General features: G+C 35.8%; 1 protein-coding gene across 1 annotated transcript in view; it reads left to right on the forward strand.

Moving 5' to 3' along the window:
- Positions 1-15,415, forward strand: part of LIX1 (limb and CNS expressed 1) — a 67,065-nt gene extending 51,650 nt beyond the window's left edge. Inside the window, exons 4-6 of the mRNA XM_053474728.1 lie at positions 1,131-1,226; positions 7,437-7,514; positions 14,793-15,415. Of these exons, the coding sequence (XP_053330703.1) occupies positions 1,131-1,226; positions 7,437-7,514; positions 14,793-15,077 (459 nt within the window). The 3' untranslated portion in view covers positions 15,078-15,415. The remainder of the gene's footprint in view (positions 1-1,130; positions 1,227-7,436; positions 7,515-14,792) is intronic.
- The last annotated feature ends 6,136 nt before the right edge of the window (positions 15,416-21,551 follow it).

Raw genomic sequence — 21,551 nt, forward strand, 5'->3', positions numbered from 1 at the left:
AAAAAGTGGAATAAAAAGTAATATTTCTTTAACCATAATATTAAACATTAATAAATTATCATACAGTATAAAAACTGTTTATAAACTCAGAACATGCTCTTGATTCCATTTCAGTGCTCTCCAACCTTTTAATCAAATGTGGTATATATATCTTTGTTTTGTGTACAGGGGTGTTGGAACCTGTTAAACTAAGGTTGTAAATATAATACATTCTGAAGCAGTAGGGATGGCCCTAAGATTTCTAGCAGGCTATCCCTATGCCCTAGACGGCTGCATATTTTGCCTATATGGTATGGGATGGACCAGTGATATCCAGATGATATCCTTGGAAGGTACACTTTGCCATCTGGCCTCCAGCAGTAGAAGCCCTAAGTCTCTGGTAGGCATTCAAACACCACATGGAGCTTTCTGTTTCCATTCTAGTACACATATGCCTTCTGTTATATAGTTACACCCCCCATTTACTCCTGCATCCAAATCTTTTTTGCCAGATGACACATATTGAATCTGTTCATCTTTCTTATGTTAGGCCCAAGAAAATAGGTTACGTGTAATGTGTAGTCGTTTTGCCATTTCTGATATATATGCGTGCCAGTTACTAGATGTTATCACTGGGATGTGCGTTTTCGAGGCTGATAGAAGACTATGAATTGGCATTTTATTTGGTTTTAAAAACAGAGCAGAGAAATTCTGTTTGTTCCAAGACAAGCTGGGTTCACCCTCCACCATTTAAACCTAGTATCTTTCATAGTATCCTATGAATATGACCCTTATAAAAATGCTATTTCATAGAAAGCATAAATTTTTCATATTATTTATTATTGCATTAACTAGGTTATAAAACATTTTATGTTTAAATTAATCGTAATCTATTTCAACCAAGTTTAATAGTGTAGATATTTAAATATATTAATATTAATACTAATATACTAATTAAAAATTATTTTCAGGTACCTCGGCATTTTCAAGATCATCTAGAACTGTATATGTCATCTGACATTGCATAGTACTTTGTTTCCGTACATTAATGTGTGCCCTGATATTTGGGTGGTCCTACCAATATTTTCCTACCAAGACTTTTTAATAGTTTTGTAATGTAATATACCAATTTCTGTTTATTTTTCCCCTAGGGAAATGCAGACGATGCAGATGACCCAAGTACAAGTATCGGTGCCTATCACTATATGCTGGAAAAAAACCTTGGTAAAACTATGCTGGAGTTTCAGGTATGAACAAAACTCTTATTGCCTGGACATAAATTACATGTTAACTAAGTGTTATCCCAATCAAGAAGCATAATGATGCGAACACAGTAGAAGATTATCCAGTTGATCAATACTCATTTGTCACTGAATGTTATCGTAACCGTTCTACTTATCTGTAACAATATATCTTAAATAAGAAGAAATCATATTCTATATAAACATGGTATGGGTGACCAGTATCAAATAGAGAGGCACCATTAAATCAATGTGTAATGCAGTAGAGTTTATGGCCACCATTTGTGACCATCTTGACGGTACTTTCCCTTTAAAAGTCAAATAACTTTAAATTCAATCATATAATTTTATTTTAGAAATAGCATAGAAATTTAAAAGAAAAAAGAATACCATTGAAATGTCCCATTACTGGAATTTTGGATAATTTGGTTTTCTTGGGTCTCCTAACAAAGGCCACCTTAGGAATGCCATACATGGAACGTTGCCTAAGAGAGTTCCAAAACCACTATGAAACCCAAGATGTTGGATTAGGAACTGCCAACAATTGTTAAAATCTCTATACATTAGGGAAATATAAGGAACCTGAAGAATAGTTATATAGTTAATATAACAAATTTAATTCAGCCCAAGGATTTTGCTGTGCACTCTGTCCCAGTACTAAACATTTCTCGAAGCACCACATAAAAGAACTGGAAGAGGTGCCAGCACATAGCACAGGCACCAGATGATTGTAAATGAGAACAACGATGGATCCAAAAATCCACTGGCCAATTATCAGAGCAGTTTAAGTAAACATTTCCATCTCGCCGGTCCTGCTTATTCAGAGAGTGGGGAGTGTATCCCTGTTGGGCTCGTTAATGCAAGTACGTTTACATAAGCAGATCTTAAGATGTCTGTGAATAAAATACGTCGAGGGGGTAACGGTAACGGTAATGTTCCCTAAGGTAAAAGACCTTACATATTTTTTCCTGCAGGAAATTAGTTACTTCCTTATCTCAACACTTCCATAGGTGGATAATATTGCCGGCCAAAATACATTAAATAAAATGTTTTGATATTGCCCTTTTGGGACAGTTAATATAAAGGGGGAACAAAGATTACTGATTTTATATGAATATTTATATTATTTACCATGTCACTATCACTTAAGCAGAAGTTGACTTTGGTTCACAGCTCCAATGCTATTAAAAACGTTTCTGTTTCAGAACTGATGAATATTTTTCAGATTCCAAAGTGCCAAAAAAAGGCAAACAACACCTGGAATGCCCCCACTTAGGCAGCGTTCTGGTGCTTGGAGAAGACAACTTATGTTTGTTCCTTATGCTCATTGGTTTTCTCTCTTAAAAATACAATCTTTCTGTTAAATTAATATAAAAGGTTATTTGGAAATTACTTGTTTCTACTTAGCTGTAAAAGAGATGTGAAATATATTTTCAGAGTTTAGGACTTTTTTGAATTGCGGCCAATTGCGATACAGTTAAAAACTAGAATATGTATAATCACACAAAAAATGCCTGGTTCTTTAGTCATAGAGACAATAAACCTGTATAGCATTGTATACAGAGTGCTGAGAATAAGGGTAGAACCTAAATCTTGCATTATAGTAATTTCCGTCTTTATAAACTTTAATCATTCGACTTGCATTTGCAAAGACAGCTCTAGAAAATAGAGTGATGATTATAAGATTTAATATGCAATCTTTGCATGATTGGCAACGGCTATCATTTTGTTCAAACCAATATCCTGGCAGCCTGGCCTTCTGTGCGCAGTGAAACATCGTGACGCTGTGTCACTTATTGTAGACCGACCTAAACGTAGCGTTATGATACATCATGGACTTTATGCATCTGATAGCCAAGCGTCCCCTTCAAATTATCGTTTCTTCCCCTTGCAGCAGACTCTTCTCACCCCAACACATTTGCCTCTTTCCCAGCATCTAATCATCTTGGCCTGCAAGAGGTGTGTTTTCCAGCCAAACATTTCCTGATTCCCGCTGCACATGTGAGCCGTACTTACAGCCAGCTCCAGCGTTGGCTTCTGGAAGGGATCCAGGGGGATTATTATCGAGAATTTACTGAATTTATATATCTTATATTTAAAGGGGGCTGTCCAGTCTCCACTACGGCCCCACCAACAAACAAGAATGCATATTACAGTAAAGTTAATGCAGAGGAGCCTGGAGGCCGATTTTGATGAATCCCGCCATACATTTTCACTGAAAAGAACATTAATTTACAGATGACCGCCATGATATGCATTAAAGTGCGTACGGTGGCTAGAGTGTTCCTATAATTTTTTGGTCATGTAATTGGCAATTTTTTTAGTATACAGCTGCGGTTTTTTTTCAGTGTCTAATTGATCCAACATATGAGAGCTGCTTCAGGATCTTCCACATAATGGCTTCCTTGAGGAAAACATCTCCAAAACAAACAACAAAAAAAGAAAACCAAAAAGCACAAGCTATAATATTCCATTTGTAATGTTAAAAGTTGTGATCAGCATAAATCCCCTTTAAGGAACAATATATTTGGAAGGACATTTTATATATTTTGTATTATATGCAGCGTATAGCCAGTCATAGTAGGCATTCTTGGCCTAATACCTTTTAGAATTCATCATAGGAAGTGTTAGTTAAATATTAGTTTATATGAATCATAGGGCATTTTGTACGTTCTTCCATTACCGCTTTAATCTCTCTACTCCCAGCACTTGCTTTAGTAATAAAAGATGCATTTTCTGAAGTGTTGGTAATCTAAGCTATAAACGTGTCATTTCCTTCCACATTCACAGGCCACCCACAAATTGTTATGCCCTTTTAACCACAAATTAAGTAGATTGCACAGCACATCTGATAATGATAATATCCCGTTGTTTTACTGTTGGTTTTTAAATTTCATAATTTGTGGTATGCCATTTAGGTTTATTGTTAATATATTTGCCTGGTATGTATTCCATATGTCTGTTTTATAAAGAAAGGGCGCAGTATATAAAAAAAAAGGTTCTGTCGGGTTGATGCCGATTTTTGGACAGTTAAACTGACTGGCACTTTATGCTGAAATTCTATTAAAACCCAAGTAAATGAGAACCAAAGAGGAAAAATCGACTCTCCTCATTATGCAGAAATTTACTGTGCATGCCAAAGAAAGGGATAGTTTTCAGGAAAGCCTGTGGTTGGGTCTAGAACCAATATACAATCTATTTGTATTCTGCGGTTAGAATGAATTTACCTAGAAAAAAAAAAAAAACTTTACTTGAAGAACATGAGAAATAAAGAAATATTTAATTTATAGGGTATGCTTCTGTTGTATGAGAGTATGTGTGTATATTTATAATTTATATACTATATATATATATATATATATATATATATATATATATATATATATATATATATATATATATATATATATCACACAGTTACAGTAACCATACATGGTTGCAGCTGTGATAAGGAGTTTTAAAGAGACACCCTAGCCATTAGTTGCACTTTAATGTGATTAACCTACTGCCAGTCAGCTCCAATGCTGGTTTAGCGAATGGTTTATGTATGAGGGGGTTAACAAGACCCCCTCACGTGCATGCACAGACATCTCTCCCAATAATTTCAGTGGGACTGCTTTCCTGCCACTGATTGCCCAGTTCAAGCAGCCAAATGATGGTGTGTGTGAAATGTTGGTCATGAGCTGCAGCTTCTCCTGAATTTTGTATTTTTGTTTGATGAATGCATATTAAACTACTTACAAAGAAACTTAATATGCATTATTTGTTGACGATCCTGCCTGAGACATGGGATTGGAAACAAAAGATTGGAAACAAAAAGAATCACTTTAAACAAGAAAAAAAGACCAGACCCACCTCTTTTAAGCACGAATGATATAAAGACCTAAAACATTCCAAGGTTAAAGACGTTTCCGGTCTATGAACAGGAACTGTCATGTTAGTTTAAAGGAGGTGATGGTGAAGGTGGCATACTAACATATGGTAGAAATGTGTGTGTGTATGTATGTATGTATATGTATGTATGTGTGTGTGTATATATATATATATAAGTATATAAATATAAGTGTGTGTGTATTTCTGACAGAACAAAAAGTTTGCCAATATTGGCATAGGATGGGACACAGGGGTCACATTTTACTGTATTTTATCTCATTCCATAGAAAAAGCATTTTGACTATGAGATTTCTGCCTTATTTCACAAAGTTTTGTCACCAAAATTATATTTATTGGAAGATGATGGTACAAGCTAATTCACATATACCTGGTGTGATATATGGTCAGGAATTATTGGTCATACTACACATTCAACATATGTGATTGCTAATGTATTTATGATCTTTGGTAAACAACATATTTTTTTTCTTTATGCATACGTGGCATAAAGGTTATTTTTTATTCAATGAAAATGCATACATACTGTATATCTTATTGTATTGTTTTAGTGTTTGTGCATTTATAATTGGTCTTTTAATATATGGTTAAACAGCTGAACACTTTATAGCTCATTTTGACCACCACGTTCTTTTAGTTATATCCAAAATATTCAAATGCTTACTTTAGATGTTTTATAGAACACACCTACAAAGAAAAGCAATCCCCATTTACATTGGTGGAAAATGTAAATCCAATTATATTATGTGTATTCCCGCTTGCACATCTTGGACTACAATATGTGATTGCAGTGGAAACACTGAACACTATGTATTATTTCCCAGCCAAGTAGAGGCTTTATGACCTGCGTGGGACATGTAGTTGTTTTCATATGCTGAGACGTAACAGTGAAAATATAAGGCAAACATTCAAAAAGCAATTGTGGGCAGCCCAACAGCACTTACAGCTTAGTAGTGCTTCAAGGGAAGATATTCTATTCATTAACAAATATATAACATAAACTGCACAGCACGTAACGTGATTAATAAATCAGTAAAAAAAAATATAAAACCATTTTTTCTGTGCTTGTTGGTTCCTGTAAATTTGGCAGGCTTAACGCATGATGGATATGTGTATATGTATGTATGCATGCGTATATATATATACCATTACCATCATTTATGTACACATTTGTCTTAAAATATGGTCTGATCTTCATCTAAATTACAATAATGAACAAACACAATCTGTTTAAACTCATAACACACATATTATTGTATTGTTCTCATCCATATTAAATACAGCATTCAAACATTCACAGTGTGGGCTGGAAAAGGTATGTGAATTCCTAGGCTAATCGGCTCAGCAAAAGCTAATTGGAGTCAGGAGTTATCAAACCTGGAGTCTAATCAACAAAACCCGATTGGAGGTGTGTTTTAGAGCTACTTTGACTTAAAAAACCCTCAAACATTTTGACTTTGCTGTTCTCAAGAAGCACCTGCTAATGTGAACCATGCCTCACAAAAATGACCTTTGACCTATGAAATCACATCATTCTGTATTGACTGCGACTAAGTTTTGTTCTGTTAAACTAATATCACAAATTTACTGAGTCAGCTATGATGTGAGAGCAATATGTTAACATGTAACTGCCAAAACATACATGTGTTCAGAGTAGAGCTGCTTGGGTAGCATGGTGGGCAAATGTCCCCAGACTGCTCTAATTAAAACATTTAAATATTATTCACATTTCTACATGATATCTGGTTTCTATGTTTCTGTTATAGGCTTTCTAATAATTTTCTTTCATATACTGTGTTTTAGAAAGAATGTACTGTATATTGCGCATGAAACCTTTTGTCTGCCTTTTATGTTTTGGGCTGCTCTATTAAGAGCCACTTAGATTAACTTGCTCCTCGTATTGAACAATGCCAGCCCTTCCCTGAATGTATTACTTACAGATGTGAAGAATAAAACTGAGTGATATTATGCAATTTGACAGTTTCTCTTACTAATGAAACTTAAATAAGGAGAAATATTGTTACATGGATTTACAAACATATGGTATCCTGTCGGTGTTAAAGCAACCTGCTACTTAATGGGTTAAATACAATCACTAAAGTGGGATTCCTTCATATTCTCTTCGTATTGTCTTGTTCCTAAAATTCTCCATCATAGAAAACATAAGTACAATAACAGTAACAACCGTTTGAGTTATGTTTTATGATGCTTCCTTAATGGAGATCCTGATTTATACACCATGTAGTCCACCTGCGTATTCTTCTCCAAAAAGATGGAGTGGTGGATTAAATCAATAATGCTGTATGTTTATGTTTTTTATTGCAGGAATTGATGATAGTCTTTCAGCTGCTGCACTGGAATGGAAGTCTTAAAGCCCTCCGAGAAACAAAGTGCTCTCGTCAGGTAACAGATCATTCAAATACTCTCCAGCACTTGCGTTCAGCCCATAAACACTCACCCATCATGCATCTGCTTATTGATCTGTAATTCTAATGAAGAACAACTGTGATTTTTTTTTAAAAAAAATATGTATTTCCAATAACAAACCAAGTTCCTAAATCGTCTGGCCAGCAACAGGAAAAATGAAACTATGTTTTGTTCAGAAAATTTATATGGTTGTAGAGGAGGAAGCATAGTGTTCAAACACAAAAGTATATGTATGGGTAACTGCTGGCATGCTAATGCAGTGTCCACTTACATGTACCTTGCGTCAGACCATGATATTTTAATTGTAAAAAGTCTAAAACAATACATCCCTTGGTCCAGTGCAGTTTAGTCACACACGCTATTTTGCCAGCGAAGAAAGAAAAACAGTAATTGAGGTTGCTCTTGAGGGAATTGCATACAGAGTAAGTTCTCAAAACAGATGCTAACTTTGAGTATGAAAGTCATGATTAAAATACAATCATTGACCCAAACAAAACAAACCTAAACATTTGGCCCTGTTTTTACTGAAACAGATAATGGAAAAAAATCATCACCTATCATTATTGCAAAGCAAACTGCAATGTGCAGCTACTTTGCAGGATATCTGATCTCAGGCATACTTTGCCTTGTTCTGTGGGAAATTCAAAATAGTATGATCTCAGTGGATTCCATAAAGTCACGAATAGTGCTTTATTTGTTATAGACCCCCATTATTTCACAACATGCATTTTGCCATTATAATGTCAAAATATATTTTATTTTTAATTGCACAATAGGAAAGGCATTTGAGTGAGGTACAAAAATAGGTAGTAAAAAAGTAGCTGAGCTGAGAATAGGGTTTGTCTGGCCTTTGGGCAGCCTTTGATCTTTGGGTGGATAGAGTGGTGCTTGGCTTCACACACTGCCCACTGTTTCTGTTCACTCTCTAGGCTTGTACCGACATCTGCCATCACCAGGCGTGACAGCCTTCAAATGGTGCGACCCCTTCCTGAGTCCCATTTGGAAGGGGAAAGGCATCCAGGCAACCATACATGGGAGCTCTAAACGTACCTGGGAGCTTTGCAGGGTATGCCATCTAGAGATCTCCATCATTTGGAGGACTGGCTTCATGGCAGGGTGAGGCTAGTCATATTTATGGGTGAAGCTAACCCTAGACAGCCTTTAGTGGGTGAGCATGGCCAAACAGTGCTCCCCTACTTGGAGAAGGAGGACACTGACCTGGGGTATGGCTATGAACATTAACCAGTGGGGTAGGAGGAACTACTGAGCTGAGTTATATCCCAAACCCCCTCTTGACACAAAGAATATTGGGACCCCCAACACCATAAAATTTAAATAAAAAAGGTTTTTAGATACTAGGAACTAGAACACGTTTGCTTCAAAATTAGTGGGAAATTGTAACAAAATCATGCACCTATCATTAACAGTACTGAAATTACATCCCAGACCACCCCCTGCCAAACGCACAAAGAATATTAAGTACCCACCTGACCTGATAGTTGCAGTACAGGCAAGTGTGAAGTCATGTTGGCAGACAATGGCAAGAACCAAACTGTCTATGGTTTGACCATAAGGGAGTCCCTTACACATTGACCCAACACTCTTTATTATTCATTAATCATTTCTGTTGTAGTTATGTATACAAGATGATACTTATGGTCTTGTCACCATAGCAACCATTAAGCAGGAACATTGAATTGGTTGCTGCGGTGAAAGGATCGCTTTTAAAACCTTACACTGGAATCAACCCATTGTCTGTCTCTTTGCTGGATACACATGGCCTCTTTACAACAAATAGGACATCTTCCTAATACTGCCGGTCCACACAAAGTAACCCCCAAATGTAACTAGCAGGCTTTTAAAATGGCTGGATCAGCATTTATTCAGCAATTGCATAAAACATTCAATCCAGGCCTTGTAAAACATTGTTTTATAACTCCATTCTAATAAATATTTCCAAATACAGTACAGTAATAAGTCTAACTCCGCTCTAGTGACTCAGTACCAAAGCAATCTTTATTAGCTGCAGTCTTTATGAGTTTGTTTTTTTATCTTATTGTGCCAAAATATTTGTAGAATAAAATGTGGAGTTGCAGGCACTTTTAAGACATTAGAGGTCTATTTATTTATGCCCTCGTTAATTTATAGGTAGAGGTAGACAAATGTATTGTCGGTGACAGAGCAACTCTATTATTAACAGTCATTTTAAACAGATCAAGAGAAACTGATAATACCCTTTTATAAGACATGTTCATTTTTTGAAATCCTTTTTCTCATGCATTTCCTTATATTTGGATGAGAAATTAATCTGTAGATCAAAAAAAAAGAATTACAATGTTAGAAAAGGCCACAATAATGCTATTTTCCTAGTCTTTGAGACTGTCCCAAATCATGCTTTTTAGTGTTCTGGAGCCACAACCAGCCTACAATAAAAATCTATAATGCCATATGTTTGGTGTTTGTCTAATAATCTTGATAGATTAGGTCACAAATAATCATTCATGTTCTATTTTAGTTACTTTGACCTCCGTTCTGAACATCAGATCCCCTGTGTGGGTTAAAATATTTGGATTTCCTTTCTGCTGAAACGGGAAGATGGGTACGATGATCACAATAACCCAGCACAATGTTTTCTGACAGTTACATAATTGACTGTATCTGGTTTTAATGCATACATAAAGGGATTAGACTATCAACAAAGGATTATATTCCTATTTAATTGGATTTATTTGGACCCGAAAAAAAGCTAGGGAAAATTGGAAAGTGATTAAACGCCATGTGGCGCTGATTATATTTGCTAGGATCTGCTTTGTAGTTTGAATATGATGGATTGAATACATTTGTATGAGGAAGCTATTGTTAAGGCACTATAATGATGACAAATATTGTAAAAGTCAACATTCTAAACATCTTCATAAATGCTACCTTGAAAACGTATAAGATTTTAGTTTCGGATGGTAGTATGTGGTTGTTTTGAAATTTACTTGGATGTTGGATTTACTAGGACTGTCACTTTTACCAGATTGTGCTTTGTTAAATCCTTTGACATATGCATATATTGTATATTTCAAGATGAAAACGAGATTTATACTTTTATTTATACATTGTCCATAGAGTTTTATATTTTATATATTTTATACTTATATTTTAAAAGTATCTCTCACATTGATACTTAGTCTCTCTAGAATAAAAGGAACAGAAGGACATTTGTCTTACCACAGTAGAACATGTCCTAATCAAAGAAGGACCTACTATACACTGTAAGCACCTATAAAGCGTTCCAGGGGCCTGAACTGAACGCTAGGTTTCCCATAAGTGAATTCAGGGAGAGACATACCCCAAAACATGTGACTACGTATTCTTTAAATTGTGAATCATTAAAAGCATTACTTGTGTTAGAAATCGTTGTGTTTGTGTCCTAGAACCTATGGCCAGACTAGGAGAATAGAGAAGCCCCAGCAGTTCTTTTTGTTCCAAGAGTTACTCCCAAGTCGAATGACTCAAGTCAAAACCCTTGGGGGTCTTCAAGATGTTTTTTTGCAAACCTTTGTGTTATTTTTGGTCACTAGTGGTTTTCACATTGCAACCCTCCCATGGATGACATTTTTGCACAGTCTCTTTCTTATTGTTGAATCATGAACACTGACCTTAACTAAAGCAAGTGAGGCCTACAGTTCTTTACCTGTAAGTCTGTGTTCCTTAGTGACCTCCTGGATGAGTTGTTAATGAGCTCTTGGAGGAATTTTGGTAGACTGGCCACTCCTGTGAAGGTTCATAACTGTTCCAGGGGTTCTCCATTTGTAGATAATAGCAGTCACCGTGGAGTCCCAGAGCCTTAGAAATGGCTTTGTAACCCTTTCTAGACTGTTAATAAATATTTTTTTGTTTTTGTTCTTATATTTTTAGATTGTTGCATGATGTGCTGCTTTGTGAGACTTTTTAGTCTACTACACTTTGCAGGACAGTTTATATTTAATTGATGTTTAGATTTAACATGGCTGGCAGTAATCATGCTCATTAAATTCCCCTCTCTGCACTTTTCTTTACTATTGGACAGTTCTAGACCAGGACTTTTGGAGGTGATTTAGGAAATTGCAAAACATCACATAATTAATATTGTCTGCCCATTTCTATGTGCAATGCCCAACTTGAATTATTTTATTTCACACTCTGCATCTATTGCAGGTGGTGTTAATCTACTCTGGGGTATTACCCCACACCACCTTCCTCTTCTAGTCTTACACTCCCTGCTGAGAATGCCACACTTTTAAATCCTTTAACATATGTCCATATTTTTTCACACCACCTCAACACTTCTTCTGTGTAAAGTGTTTCAGAGCAGACAGTGGCTCTTTAATATGATATGGCCCCAGGACTGAAAATCAAAATCCAAGTTGGATTACTGGCTCTGCCCACTACTTGGTTTTGTGAAGGGAACCGGCACCATCAATAAGCTTGAACCACCCCCCCAGCCGCAAATTGATTTCCCACCATGGACCTCTATTTGAAAGGAAAGGGATAGCATTAAAAGTGGCTCCACAAGCTGACCCTTGTCTTTTCTTGTGCCCTTGCTCACCCCTTTTGTCATCCACATAAAGTTAAAAAAAATACACAGACAGAATTTGTTAGTTTTTTAAAATATTTATTTCCAGGAAAACTCCTTAAAAATAAATTGAATTGCCTTGATGTTTTCAAAACATTAAAATAAAAAAAAACATTGTCTGTCCCGTAGTCTGTTTGATCAGACATTGTCATGTCTTCAGGTCATAATATTTATATTTAACAATTGTAAATCAAATACACTAGTCGTGTCTCTGCTACACTGCTAGGGTCCCGCCAATATTAAATTTCACTATTCGGCTTTACAATGGCATATTTGAGAGGACCTCTCTCTTTTTATTGATGCTATACTGTTTGTTTTGACATCTGCTCTGTTCATCAGTGTTACATTCTGGGCCTCACGTTTATTGTACAGTTCACTCTTTATCCTCACAACCAGCAGCCAAACACACTTAATTAATCTCTAAATCTTAAGCGCCCCATTTTATTTTCTTTTTGGCTTTATGAAGTAATTCTTATTTGCAACATAGTCTGTGCTTCAGTCACTGCATTACCATTGTGTTTAATCTGTACAAAAATCTGGAATAAATTCCATGTGTTATACAGGAAGAACCTCCTATACAAACCATGTGTTGGAGAAGGCCCGCGCTCAATTTTCTTTAGTTAAGTCTGAAGCTGAAAATATAAGCGCGTTTGTTTATTTTGCGGGAATAAAAGGCTGAAAAGAGAATTTTGAAGGTTTCAGAAGTTTTTTTTTCTCCTTCTTCTTGAAACAGTTGTGTACCCAAAAATGGTAGCTAAAGCCTAAGAAAAGAGCAAAATGAAAATGTTTTATACTTGGAAAAACATTTTGTAAATGTTTTCATCTCTTCACTAAAGTTAACATGCATGTCAAATGGGTTAGCAGCACTACCTTTTTTTATTTAATCTATTCATAAAAAAAACACTTTCTTTTACTGAAACAAAGTTGTTAAACTGTGTTAAATGGAAGTGCGTCAGGGACAGTTTGTCAGAGTTGAAAGCGATGAAGAATTGTTGCTCCGTTGGTAATTGAAGCTCCATGTGCCTACTGAGACTGAGTCCATTTATTGTGCCAGATGGCCAGTCCGGTCCTCTAGTGACATGTTGATTACATTCCATGCAGCTTCATACCAATGTAAAAGGTGCCACCTCTGATGTACATAAGTATAAAGCAATATTGGAACAAGTGTGACAATTATGTCACTTTATACCAGACTTATAAAAGAAACTACCGTATTTGCTCGATTATAAGACGAGGTTTTTTCCAGAGCAAATGCTCTGAAAAATACCCCTCGTCTTATAATCGGGGTCGTCTTCTCAGACCCCCCAAAAAATGTCTGCTGGGGCCATGCTGCTTACCGGTCGCGAGCAGCGTCTCTTCTGTTAGAAGCAGGAGGACAGGAAGCTTGCAGCGTCCTCACAGAGCTCTATCTCCCCCTCCCTCCTCTGGGGGCGGGGCCAGAGAAGTTGCTCTACAGCCGGTCCCCTGCAGAAGTCTTCGAGTGAGAGATCTGCAGTTCAGGTAAGGGGGTGGGGGAGGGTTTTTGGGTAAGTATGTGTGATTAATGTGTGTTTAATGTGTGAAGTATGTGTGATTAATGGAATGAATGAGTATTTAAATGTGTTTGTGTGTGATAGCATGGATGTGTAAGGGGGGTGGGGGTTGTAGCATGGCATAGGGAGGCTGTAATCCCACTACTATCATCCCCAGGTTCCAGCATGTACTGGCTGCCTTGGCTTGATAGGAGTGTGATTGCTGTTAGCAGTTTGATATATATATATATATATATATATATATATATAATCAAACTGCTAACAGCAATCACACTCCTATCAAGCCAAGGCAGCCAGTACATGCTGGGTTAAAAGGCATATCATGGGGCTGAGTGGCATATAGGGGGTTAAAATGCATTTCTGGACCTCCAGAAATGCATTTTAACCCCCTATATGCCACTCAGCCCCATGATATGCCTATATACCTCCAGAAATGCATTTTAACCCCCTATATGCCACTCAGCCCCATGATATGCCTTTTAACCCCCTATATGCCAGAGTGGCATATAGGGGTATAAGGCATATCATGGGGCAGAGTGGCAAATAGGGGGGTATAAAGCATTTCTGGGGGCAGAGTGGCATAACTGGGGGGGGCAGGTTGGCAAATAAAAGGAAATTTAAAAAATATATTTTTCTCAATCATAGCTTTTATTAAACATGAAAAAATAATTTACATGAATTAATATTTACTGGTAAAACTTTTTTCCTATAGGGTCGTCTTATATTCAGGCTTTTTGTTTTTTTCCTAAATTAATATTTTGATTTTGGGGGGTCGTCTTATAATCGGGGTCGTCTTATAATCGAGCAAATACGGTATTTCTAATCAAATCACTTAATTATTTCTGATCTATGGGCGGCCCCTAAACCCATTGAAAACAATGCATTTTGAGCCCGTACATGTACGGGCTTTGTCATTAAGGGGTTAAAACGTTTTCCGAACTTGTTTGGCATTGTAGGGAAATAATCATGACCATCTCCACTCACAAACTATGAAAACCTTAACCTTTAAGGTAATTTGGCTCTCACTTGAGGTGTGTGTGTATTTACAGCAATCTAGATTAATGAAACATTTTTATTGTTATTTTTAATGTACATAGTAATTATTATCACTATTCACAGGAGGTAATCGCCTACTACTCCCAGTACTCGTTAGATGAACGAATGAGAAGTCACATGGCACTGGATTGGATAATGAAAGAGGAAGAGACACCAGGAATCATATCTCAGGAGCTTCAGCTTGCCCTGAGAGAGCTGGAAGAATCCAGGAAAGCAGGACGAGAGCTTCGGTTTTACAAAGAGAAAAAAGAAATACTGAGTTTAGCTCTCAGTCACATCTACAGCGACTGCATTACGCCACCTACAAACGCCGATCACATGAGCCTCATTTTAAATGGTTACCACTGAAAAATCTGCGTCTTTCGTGTACGATTAGGCACACACTGAATAGAAACATGTCCTGGAAATGCTTATCCCTATGGCCACCCAGGTTAGACCAAGGTTTCCCCTTTAAACTCTGTGAAATAAACTTCAAAGAGCAGAGTATTGTTTGAATAACAGTATCATTTTATGGTTCTGATGTTAGTCCTGGATGGATACAAGGCCAGCTGTGTACTTAGTCATTTTTTTGTAGTTCGGCTAATTTAATTCAGCTAATTCAAATGAAAGTCTTAGCTTGTCTGTAAGGTCTGTGTGTCTTTGTGTGTCTATATATTACACACTGCTTTATGACACATCATGAACTTTTGTAATTACATCCTGTTACTATACACAATAGACAGCAAAACTACCTGCTTCAGATAAATTAGAACTCATCATTTTTAATTGGAACCCATCAATTTTGACTCCATCTCCTTTTGGGCCAATACTGCTTTATAAGTTTTATTTAGTACATACATGCACATACAGTAAAGTAACTATGGGGAGGGTTTTACACCTGTTCATAAAAGCTGTGTACTTAGTCATTTTTTTGTAGTTCGGCTAATTTAATTCAGCTAATTCAAATGAAAGTCTTAGCTTGTCTGTAAGGTCTGTGTGTCTTTGTGTGTCTATATATTACACACTGCTTTATGACACATCATGAACTTTTGTAATTACATCCTGTTACTATACACAATAGACAGCAAAACTACCTGCTTCAGATAAATTAGAACTCATCATTTTTAATTGGAACCCATCAATTTTGACTCCATCTCCTTTTGGGCCAATACTGCTTTATAAGTTTTATTTAGTACATACATGCACATACAGTAAAGTAACTATGGGGAGGGTTTTACACCTGTTCATAAAAGACACTGATTAAGTCCTTGACATTCAAAACAGTAACTGAAAAAAGCTGAATAACCTTACATTGTGACAGTGGCATTTATTTATGTGGCTCCTAATTGCTGCTTTGCTTCTCCTGTGTTAAGTGCAGTTGTACGTTTATATATATAGGGGTTTTCAGTTTCAGAAGGTTGAGCAATGGAGTATATTCGCAGAAAGAATTTGGATCTCATGATTTCATATGATTATAATGATAAGTTAATAGGCAATGTAGCAAAGTAGCAGGAGAGGCCACCCTGAAACCTAGTTGTATGGGAAGAAGCAATAGCAGCTAGAAACAGGTGGATTTAGATTAGTGTTAAGACCTCAGTGGGGGTATGGAGTCAATGTGGTCGCATGTCTTCAGACGGATAGAAGTTATTTAGGAATCCAGTGGTTTGAATGCAGTGGCATGGAATCCTTTGGTCTATAAATGTAATGTAAGTGTTAAAAAGGCCACTAGAATTGTGCATGGTCTTACTAACCAAACATATCAGGTAGAGCATTAAAAGTACAGATATATTATGATTTAATGTTTTTGGATGAAAGGAAGGACAAGGGGATATATGAAGGAAACCTTTGATATATTACGTGATTAACTATAGTCCAAGAGGGTAACATTTTTTAATTAGAAGATGGAAGACTGGGCTGTAATGGTGAAATTGATTTTTTTACAGAAAGTGTAATAAAGGCTAATAGAGTCATGGAAATTGGTAATCATGACAGGTCCATAAACCACAATTTTGCAGGAGAAACAATAGAAGGACATCCCTGTCTTTCCACGCGCAATGTGCCTAAATTCTCCATTTGTATGATATTAGTGACATCACAAGCATTTTGATGAAATAGTCTGCTGGACACAGAGTGGCACCGTGATTACTTATCACCGGGATTTGATCACAAATTCTCACTGTGGGCTTTTGCCGGTTTACTAAAATCTGAATGTGAATTTTTAAAAATATTTTTCTACCTAAATCATAAATATCTCCAGCATCAGGTTAATCTATAACTTTTTTTAATATGCTTATTTATCGTACGGATATTCATCATCAAAGTCCAGCGCATTTTATTATGCCGAAATGAACGTGTGCATTCTTTTGTTATTGGTGCTGTAAAATGAGACTTTGTCTCATTTTCTACCTATCTTTGGCACCATATACTGACAGTTTAAGTGTGTAAATAAAAAAAAGTGTATATTTTTCATTCCAAAAGAGAGGGTGTGTTACCCTGATAAAAAGGCAGGGTACATCTGTTGCGTGCTCTCATTACACAATCATAAATATTGCTTACATTTTGTATGACTATATGTGTGATTTTCAATGGCAAATCAGTACAACAGAAAAAAAAAGTGCTTTAGTTGCTTTCTGAAACCGAGCCCGAGAAGGCCAAAAACTAATTTGTTATTGATATGTATAGTTGTCTGTACATAATTGTTCACTTTAGTGTCTGGAACTCATAGCGGCAAAATGTTGCCATGATTATAGTGTAGTTTAAATAGCATAGCTAAATGGTCTATGCGGTTAGCACTTAAAGTTTACTTCTCTCATAAACTACCTTCATTTTAATGTTCACAAATAATATGGTATTCACTATTTGGAGAGGTTGATGGTACTTGGCACTATATGATAAAGCTTCAACAATCTCATTTTGCGTCCTGACTGCAGTCTATTTAAACATAAACTTGTTGCCCAAATAATTCTTGCACTTAGTATGTGTAGCATAACACATATATGTTTAGCTAGTAAATGTATATATTTAAACATAACAAATTAATATTTGGTAGCCCCCTTTGTCATCAAACCAACCTCAAATGCAAATTGTCTTCTGCAGTGGAGAACGATTCATAGACATTGTTGCAGTGTGTCATTGCTCATTTGCTTACAAGGGTTAAAAGATGATTAGTAATGTAAATGGGCCACATATTCTAAATTTCATTGCAGTCTGTGGGGCAAAACGCAGATAATTTTATAAACTGCACATACTTGTCCAAGAATGTGTTTTCTGTGATTAGTTTCTGCACCACAACAAGGCACATAGAGAAATAGGTAATACAATACTCACGGATAACTACTGTCCGGCTTGTTAGGCTCTATAGCCGTGGTAAATGGTTTTAACACCTAAAAAAAATGCTTTTACTAAAAGAATGCCTGGGCTATAAAACCTCTGTGCAGAAGCTTCTTGTCTGAGACGGGCAATATGGATTATATAGAGCTATAAATCTCATTTGTGTGGCTGGAACCCCAATGCAATCAGTTTCTCCCAGTGCTTAATTACTTTTTTTTTCCTATGGACAACTCTTAGCTCTTAGCTCTTTGAGTGGCGGAGTTTGGTGTAATACATTAAACACACTTGGCAAGATGATTAAAAATAATTAGTCTTCCACAGTGGTTTAGGAGATGTTAAATTATTCACTATATCTAAAAGCAAGTCTATGGATGTTCAAAGACAGAGCATTACTCTAGTCTACTTTTCAGTGACTAAAATTGTCTTTTATCCTGCAGCAGTCAATACATGTATTTTTATCACTTTTCCCAAATATTGCAATATTATGTGTTCAGTTCTGTATCAAAGTTTGTTTTAGGATGATATTAGTTGTAAACTTATTTCCAAATAAAGATGTACATTTATTTCCCATTTTAGGATGTTGTTGAGATTTTTTCATTTCAAAACGCGAATCCTTTGTGGTTCTGATTCTCTCTCATGGATCTTTTAAACTGACATATTGCAGACATTCCCTAAACCTCACATTTGTATACAATTAGATATGGTAACGGGCATTCAGATACTATGGAAGCTATGTAGGTAAAAATGAATGGCAATAATACAATTAATAAATCATTTTTTAATCTGCTTAATATAAGTGAATAAGAAGAGATCCAGTTACTATAACAAAAAGGTTGTCAAAATTATACTAATTTTAACTACCCAGAAATCAACTGATGATACCCCCTCCCAAAACAAGCATCATGCGACTTTCTTAGTTTTTGGTTTTGCTTAAGCCGTTTGATACATTGTTTCATGGGAGGAAGGCCTTGGTATGTTAAGCTCTGTATGAGGTTATTGCATTGGGGATTCTTTATCCATTGGACTGAACATATATCAAGATCACTTATTATGGCCCACAGTTCAATTGTACACAAAATATTGCACTCTTTATGACACAACCTAAAAAGTTCTGAAATGCGATGGAGTATTTTGAGAATGAACTGGAATCCTTTTTAGGAAGGGTTCTCATGTGCACACATAGTAATTTTTGTTTGAGTCCCATTAAAATATTTGCTTTCATGCGAGAAAAACTGTGCAACTCTGCAGAATATGATGTTCTGATATAAATCAATAATATCAAGTACTTTGTTTACCCTCATATGGATACATTTAATTAAAACTGTCTTGGAAAGATGACTACATATTATTTCTTACAACACTGAAGACAACAATCACTTGTGCCAACACATTTTAAGCAAATGTTTTCTAATTTTCTAATCATTCACTCAAGATTGAATTGTTTAAGCAGACAACATAGTTGCATAGCTTAAAAAATGGTACTCTCCGATTACCTATATCCATTGATGCTGAGGGCAAAAAACAAAAACAAATTTTATCCAACGTTGTCACAAAAAGTAAAAGATTCCTACTTGAACCCAAAGTTACTAAATGCAAAAGAGGAAGCTAATACTGAAATGTAATGTTTAATACTCTCTAAACGATCAAAGAAAACAAGTTATACCTCAAATTGAGGTTAACTTAGTTTAATAACACTCCTAGCAGCTCATATCTTTATCACCACAGATCGGAGTAACCTCCGATTGCCTTGTGTCACTTAGGGTAGATAATTCAGTCAGACCAGAAGTTAAAAAAAAAAAATATTTAATATGTGTTTCTCCAATACACTGACTGGCATCCTCCAGAAAGTCAATGTAAAATTACCATTGACTTTCTGGAGGATGCCAGTCAGTGTATTGGAGAAACACTAATGTGTTTATAACCAAAGTATTTGGTCAATTACCACAGGGATCAAGATGCCATGCTTTTAATTAATTTAAATGTCTAAGATTTATATAGTTACCCACAACCTTTGAATTAATACACATTCAACCCTTTATTTTTATTATTTATTATTATAAGTTGAAACATCTTCATTAAATTCATAAATTATAATATATATTCCATACATTTTGTTCATATTCATAGTTATGGTTGATTGTGCTATATTCATATTGCTACTTAAAATAGGCCATATACATTATAAATACTGTATATATTAGGTTTGAGCATTGGATATGATGCCCCATATATTTAAAGGATTCTCCATTCTGTATCCCTACCTGTTCTTAATAGTAAGCCTTGATATAAAGTATGTTTGTTTTTCATTTAGGGACTATTATCTATTAAAAATTATGTTTTAGTATTAGTTTCCTCTTTTGTGGTTAGTAGGAGGATTTAGTTCTCTTTCAGTTTCGACTCCAATGTTCCATCTCCCTGCTCTACATTGTTACTTAGTGTTTCATGAAAAAGCACGCAGGTTAGTTTGACATGATGTATTACTCATATACCATGCCACTCTTACTCATTATATTATTTCACAGAACAATTTCCTGGGTAGCATATATTGGTAATCTTTCAATAGTCTTTCCCTCTATGGATGTTAGGCTTGCCAAACTATGGTTTCCAAGCTCACAACATGACCCTTTTTTTAAACAATGGTATCACCATTGATTTCCAATCTAGTGGCACTCTCTACTCTCGGATACAAAAGAACACCAAGAAAGAAAATAAGCAAGCACATCTGCTTTCATCTAATCATCTGGAATCAGTGTAACTTTGTGGAGTCCACCATTTTTTTGTTTTCATTCACATTTTTTTTCACTAAATTTAAAAAAAAAAAATTAGTCTTTATAAAAATTGTGTTTAGCTGGTCCCATATAATAATGTTTAACAATATTCAAAAGAGACTATGTTGGTTATTGGATAGAAATTGGGCAGTGTTGGAGAAATTATCTTTTAGCATGCCGTAGCTGTAGGAATTGCGTTTCTCCAATCAAATTCAGCATAATTAAAATCTCCATAATTACTAATTTGCCTGGGTTGGAGTTGCTAACACAAGTAGAAAATGCTGCTTCCAATTGAAGCTCAACAATACGTGGGAATTTCTAACAAATACCCTCTAATATGTTCTAATCAAAATTTCCCCATTGTCAATTTATACCCACAAGGATTGCACAGTTGTTCTATTCCCATGAAGAAATAATCCATTAAATCAGGCATTAAGGCTGGTTTCTCATGCAGGCAAATACCATTACCTCTTGCAAGTGTCCTATTCTAAAAGGTATGTAACCCGCTGGCTTGATTGACCAATCATGATTGTCACTCCACCAAGTTTGTGTAATAAAACCAAGTCCAGTTCATCTGTTTTACCAGTTAAATGTCTTACATTTGCAAGCATACATTTAACATAACTAGTATATTAAACTTGATTTACAAACTTATTTTATTATCTAAACTTTCCTTTCTTCCTTCACCATCCCCCTGGACCTTTTCCGAGTTCCACCTAGTACTAAGATACATAAAGCACCTAAT

The sequence above is a fragment of the Spea bombifrons genome, chromosome 1 (genome assembly GCF_027358695.1).
Source record: "Spea bombifrons isolate aSpeBom1 chromosome 1, aSpeBom1.2.pri, whole genome shotgun sequence".
In the NCBI taxonomy this organism is placed as follows: Eukaryota; Metazoa; Chordata; class Amphibia; order Anura; family Pelobatidae; genus Spea; species Spea bombifrons.